The 6,643-nt window shown below is 43.6% G+C and overlaps 1 protein-coding gene across 1 annotated transcript; it reads left to right on the forward strand.

The window, feature by feature from the left end:
* Positions 1-471: 471 nt before the first annotated feature.
* zgc:77849 (telomere attrition and p53 response 1 protein) lies at positions 472-4,815 on the forward strand. Its single transcript, XM_047578877.1, has 4 exons — positions 472-881; positions 2,432-2,512; positions 2,656-2,931; positions 3,038-4,815. Exons 1-4 carry the CDS (start codon positions 686-688, stop codon positions 3,274-3,276), a joined length of 792 nt encoding a protein of 263 aa, XP_047434833.1. The 5' UTR covers positions 472-685; the 3' UTR covers positions 3,277-4,815.
* The last annotated feature ends 1,828 nt before the right edge of the window (positions 4,816-6,643 follow it).

Genomic DNA, 6,643 nt, shown 5'->3' on the forward strand with positions numbered 1-6,643 from the left:
CACAAAAAATAAGAACATACAACATTACAACAAATAATAAAACCCAAATAATAACCAAATAGTAAAAACTTTAAGCCACTTATTTGAGTTAAAAGTAGGTTTTAGCTTTTAGGTTTTAGTTAGCGTTATCCCATAATTGTTACTTCACCTCGGTGGCCATTGTTGAGTAGACGTCAAATAAGGAAAGGAAAGTAAAAGGAATCAAAAACATACAGAAGTGTAGACAATTGAATTCAGGGTTCATGTTTACCCATTACAGAGGGCCGTGCTGCCCCCTGTCGTCCAGAATGCTGCATGAGAAGATCTGCTGGGTGGGATCAACGTTGTTTTTCTCTGACCTTTTCTCTTTTTTGCCATTGTCCAATCAGGCTTCGTGTTTGTCACCAGGCTCCGCCCAGAACAGTCGTTTCGGCCAATCGGAATTCAGCGCAGGGAGGAGATGGGAGGGGCTAGTTCCAGAAATTCCTAGGTGTTGTCATTGCGTTCCTTAGTTTGGTGTGTTTTACATGGGGCCTACGGGTGGAGTAGAAATGTTCACAATGCGGCTCTAAAGGCAACAAATTTGTGTTCCGCTCGGGTTGTGTGACGTATTTACATTACACACACACAGAAGGGATACCGTTAAGTACGTCCGGAAGCCGATATTTAACACAAAGGCTAGCTTAAAAAAAAAAAAGAAGCTACTATGGAGGAGAGGAAAGAGGAGAGAGAAGCCGAGATCCAAGAGCACGGCCCCGAACATTGGTTCTCCAAATGGGAACGGCAGTGCTTAGCCGAGGCTGAACGGGACGATCCAGCCGAAGAGGAGGCAGAGCAAAGTCAACAGAAGCTGTGGCACCTCTTTCAAAACTCGGCTACCGCGGTAGCACAGCTCTACAAAGGTACAAATTAGCTCCGACGGTGCCTGGGTTCAAGCGAAGCTAAGTGGTAGGCTAGTCCGGAGAGCAGCACAAAGGGCACCGCTAAGGCTAACCGCGTTAGCTGTCGGTGGCTGATTATCCTGTAGCGAACCCGGCCGTGTTTGTATCAAGCGTGATGTCGAATAACCACGAAATTGGTGTTATATTGAAACGGGGAGGTTTAATTCTACCATTGTCTTCTTGGGTAGCGTGACCCTGCTCCGTTGCTAACTAACGCCGTGTCAGGGTGTCGGACAACAAGGCTAAATCTGTCCCACGGTGGCCTGAGGTGTCACAGGGGTTCAAATGCTATTTCTAGGCAATAAACACGACCCCGGGCTAAGTGTCTCCCACAACACCAGGGGAGTTACTGTGCCTTTTTTTTTTTCACGGTTTCCAGGACATTTGCTCTTCCTGTTTGGACTCAACATGGCTCACAGTAAAAAAAAAATGTTTTGTCTAGTCGTTAATAGCCATCCAGCTAGTCAAAATGGCGATGCGCTGGGAGTGGAGTGCAGACCGAAAACAAGACATTTGTTGACGATCTAACGCAACGATAGTAAGTTGCAGTGATGTGGCGATTGTGTGCAAGTTAGGGGAGTGAAGGCGTTTTATCCAAAGACAAAGTCATGTTGAGTTTTGCTGATGCGTGCATTGTTGTTCATAGCCAGAACAAAATGGCGAAAGGATTAACGTAAATGTTTTTTTTGTTGTTGTTGTTGTTGAAATCTCAGTTTAATCCCGTGTAGTGTTTTAAACATTTCATTGAAATTGTTTTGATCGCGGTTGGGGGGAAGAAAAAAAAGAAACTTTGGTCTATGCCACTTTCTGCTTTTAGTACATATTGAAACGGGGAACAAGCCAGAGTGGCGACACAGTGGCTGTTTAGTTTTGGTCATTGAGATTTTTACTGCAAACCCACTGTTGGATGAATTAAAGGAACAGCTGATCTCTTGCTTGTTCAGTCAAGAGCAGTCGATATCCCTCACTTGAGGTCAGATAAGTCTGCTTCCGAGCCACCCCACTGTTTATTTACCACAGCATGCACTGTATGAGCATATAATGTCCAGAGGAAGTTTTATGGATAACCTATAGGGTTTACATGTATCTACACAACTTACACAATGCTAGTAGTCACAAAGTTTGAACTACTAGGGTAGTTCTGAATACTGCATAGGTACATATATCTCCAGGTATACGTTTGGCATCTCCATCCTACATCACTACTATGCTGACCATTTATTTTTTTAGTAAAATAAGTTGTGTATATGAATTGTCACTTGGCTAAAACAAAAAATAGTCAAGTGACAATTCATTTATTCCATTTCTATCATGCTTATAAGATAATACAGTAAGACCAATGTGGTCTTAAGGCTGACACAGAAAGCTCACAACTTCTGACCGTCAATGCTTGAATTTCATTAGAGGTTAATTTGCATTTTGCCATTGGGAGTTTTTGGGATTAACACAGCAACACTGGGGATTTAAAGTTATGGTCACGGTCTGGCTAACGGTTTGGTTGTAACTTACAGATCGAGTGTGTCAGCAGCAAGGCCTCTCTCTCTGGGTGCCCTTCCAGAACGCAGCCACGGCCGTCACCAACCTGTATAAAGGCAAGTAACGCACGATGTTGAATGTTTACGGTCAGATGTCGTACGCCACGTATAAGCACTTGATTTAACTCAGATGGGGTTTAAGTACGTCTTCACAGCGGCTTCCAGATTCTCTAAAACCGGCAACACTTGTTTACCAACAGAAAGCATGGAGGCCCACCAGCGGAGCTGTGACCTGGGCATCCACTTAGGCTACCAGCGCAGGAACAAGGAGGTGATCGCGTGGGCGAAGAAACGCAGAAGAACCATCAGACGCGAAGACCTCATTAGTTTCCTCTGTGGGAAGGTTCCACCCCCGCGGACGGCCCGCGCTCCGCCCAGAGTCGCCGTGGTGGCTGCGAGCCGACCGTCGCCCCCCGAGACGGGGAGCTCCGTGGAGACCGACCTGCAGCCCTTCAGAGAGGCCATAGCCCTGCACGGTCAGCCACAATGCCACGTTCGACTGAAAGCAGTGTTTATGCGAGGATGTAACGCTGTAGTTAAAATCACTTGGTGGTAGACTCACATTCTTTTTTTTCTTTGCAGGCCTTAGTGGTGCCATGGCCAGCATCTCTGTGCGTTCTGGTCCCCCGGGTTCTCCAACTCACCCTGCCCAGCCCCTCAGTCGCCGCAGGAACGGTCTCCATGACGTGGACCTCAACACCTTCATAGCTGAGGAGATGGCGCTCCACCTAGATTCCACCGCCAATCGCAAACGAGGCCCCGCCCCCTGTAGTGATGTCATCACAGACTCACCCACTCATAAACGAAACAGGATGCTTTGAACTTTTCCTACACCACAGATCCCTCCTCTGTCCTCTCCTCGGTGGCCGACTGGACAGCTGATGGGGACTGATGCCTTGGCCAACCATTAAAATCTTCCTCCTTAGTTGCAATGCCACAAATAATACTAATATCAGCCTACATATTTAGCCCCTTCTTTATCCCCCCCCTCCCACCCTCATTTTCTCAACAGGAAATCAGTTTGTTGGCTCACCCACACTCACAACCCTGCTAGAGTTTTGTCTTGTTTTCAAGCAGATTGACTTTTGTTTATTTGCCCTCTGTGGATCTGATACCGAAGCAAGCACATTCTACACTTGAAATCCTTGAATGTTGCATTTTATATTGTTTGTTTGTTTGTTTGTTTGGCCGGGCTCTTTTGTGCTTCTCATTCGATAATCAGACGAACCGGACTGTTGCCTACTGTTTGCAGGTCTTTTTTGCTTCTTTCCTCAAGCGTACTTCCTCCGCCGTGGAGCGCTGGCCAAACCCGACTGGACTCGAGTCCGTCTCCTTAGGAGGCCGGATCGTGTCTTGACTCAAAAAACGCTTTTCATTGTGTGCATCTATTTCTGCTGCTCTGTGTGTTTGCGTATCTGACAGCAGAACTGCCACTTACTGTGTTGTATTTGTCTTCGCCTTTGAGAAAGCTGCTACAGTATCTCTGGTTGTTGTGCAAGAGAAAGGGAGTTTGTGTGTGTGCGTGCGTGCGTGCGTGTGTGTGCGTGTGTGCTCGTAAATGCAGGGTTCTGGCAAATCCAGCATCCACTTGATCGAAATATTTCTTTTTCTTCTTAAATTCATCCTATTTTTATTCTCTTTAGTTGATCTTTACAGCCCATGCCAGGGTCTTCTCACAAAGCAGGTCAATCCAATTCACACAACGGATAAGTGAGTCGGAGGGATGGAAAAGCGAGTTTTCACAGGAGGTTTTTTTTTTTTTTGTAGAGTGAGGACCCTCTTCCTGCATTCTTTGAAATTTCATAACCATGCTGTTACCTATTGTCAAGTTTACAAAAATAAATGTACGCACAGTTTCCATATCAGCCTCCGAATGCACTTGAGTGAGTACCGGTTTTTTGCATTTTTGTTTAAAAGCAGTAACAGTGTTTCAAAGCTTGCACCTACTTTATGTTTACATGTGACCCATTACTAAGGACAGTTGCGTTGCTTCATCTCTTTGTCCCTTGATTTTCGAGATTTTACAACACTTGTGATTACAGCTTTAAAACTACAGAACTACAGGGGGCAATTGCCTGTGAACTGGTAGGGGCCGATGGCTGTGATATTTCATTTTTGTCCACGAGTTGTAGCCAGCTCACGGACTATATTTTTTTGTGTGTGCGTGTGTGTGTGTGTTGCAAGACGCGTATTTTTGCTAATTTCACACACTGCTTTGTGATACAATCTTGTGTAATGTGTGTAAATATAATGTAGGTGCTGTTATATGTGGTACATATTGTAAAAAGAAGAAGTGCAAAACAATTGGGATGTCCATGTACAATAACAATTCTGACATTAAAGAAAGTACAAATGTTTAACTAAGTTGTCTCCGAGTGTTGGATTGAATCTTTCACACACTTTTCCTGACCTGGTTGACATCTTATTTCAGTGCAGGATAAGCTTCACTGAGGCTGATATTTCAAAGAAGAACCTTTGCACTCACAAGAAGGAGGATTAAAAAGTTCAACGAGGATTAAAACTTTCAGCTATTTTTTTTTTTATATATATATATTTATATATATTGCTGTGCTCACTCTGCTTTTTAAGCTCCTTAATTATCCCGTTATTTTCTCTTAAGAGCTTCGTATTTTTTTCCATCTGTCACAACAGGAAAAAGAAGGATCCTCTGACAGCAGGATGCCATGGTTGTCTTTGTATCTTTTAATTTTCATGTGGCACAGCAGAATTCTGGTACTGGTTGTTGACAAATTGTGCAACGAAATACTTAATGACATTTTGTGAACAATATGCAGTTCAGCTTTGCCAACACACGGGGGTGACACCAACTACTTTATTCGTCTTTCATCCTCCAAAAGACACGGGCAGGGACGTGATCATATCCTACACTAACAGCAAAAAAAAATGAAATCCTGCTTAAACTTTGAAACCAGTCTGTGTTCATGACACGTGTCACACTGTCATTTTACACATTTATACACTTCTTTCTATCCTTTAACTATTTTATAATCATTACCTGATACATTTGTCGTTTTAGACACAAAGACAAGGACCATAATGGTGACGTCATACACATTTTAGCATTTCATGTGTCATTTTAGTCACTTTAGAGCACTGATGTGTAGTTTATAAACTCAATGGATGAGTAAAGACAGACGTAGACTTGCCCCAGACGTGGGAGTCGAGACACACATGAATATTTGGGAAGCTCTTTAGTTCTGTTAGTGCGTCTGAATATGATACAAACCAGGGCCGCAATTTGTGGAAAACAGTTTGATGATTTGTAAGGGACCATTTTAAACCCTTCCTGTATCTCAAAATAACAAAACCATGTACTGGTTGACCATTAATGATGATAAGTCACAGCACAAAGAATTTAAGAATAATTTATGTACAAATTTAGTTGCTCTCATTGGTTGTGGGACTATATACGAGATATTTTTTGTCTTGCATTATGGGTTGTGTATTACACGAATAGTGTTAAAGACTAATAATCGCTAACAAATAGAAAACTTTACAACATAAATTAGACTTTCAGTTTAAAATAATTAGAAAAATAGGAGATAAAGCAGGTATGCACAATGGACCTGAATAGTAAGCATATACAACTAGAACTGGAACTTAAACTTTAAATTGTAAAATATATATATAGAATGCTTTTTTATTAATAAAACTCCAGTTAAATGTGACCCTTTACGTTACAGAACTCAGGGCCTGAAACTCCCCCGGAGCGAGCACTAAGGCGAGAGTGGCAAGGAAAAACTCCCGTATGGGGGACCCATCTGCTGGAGGCCAGCCTGGAGGAGAGGCAAGAAATAGAGGGCTGAACAGAAGGGAGGAGAGGAGAGAATCAGAAGTAGCGGATGTATTCTGGCTCAGGAGGAAAAATATCAGATCCTAACCTCCTCTACCCCAAACTGAGACTCACATTGCCTCGGTCAAAAGACAAATCACAATGATTTTCCATTTTATAGCAGGCCTCTTGTAGATACGCGCCTACACGTCCGTCCGATCCGACAGCAGACCTCACACAGCAGCTGCTACAGAACTAAATCACTGCCGACGAAACGCCAGCACTAAAAGCAGTAATAAAAGTGGTGCCGCGGTGTTTGAAGTGCCAGATTAAGGAGCCACCGGCTCAACGGCGCACACTTGACCTCGTACTCTTCTCGTACGTTTTGGGCTCGC

This window comes from Mugil cephalus, chromosome 2 (genome assembly GCF_022458985.1).
Source record: "Mugil cephalus isolate CIBA_MC_2020 chromosome 2, CIBA_Mcephalus_1.1, whole genome shotgun sequence".
NCBI lineage: Eukaryota > Metazoa > Chordata > Actinopteri > Mugiliformes > Mugilidae > Mugil > Mugil cephalus.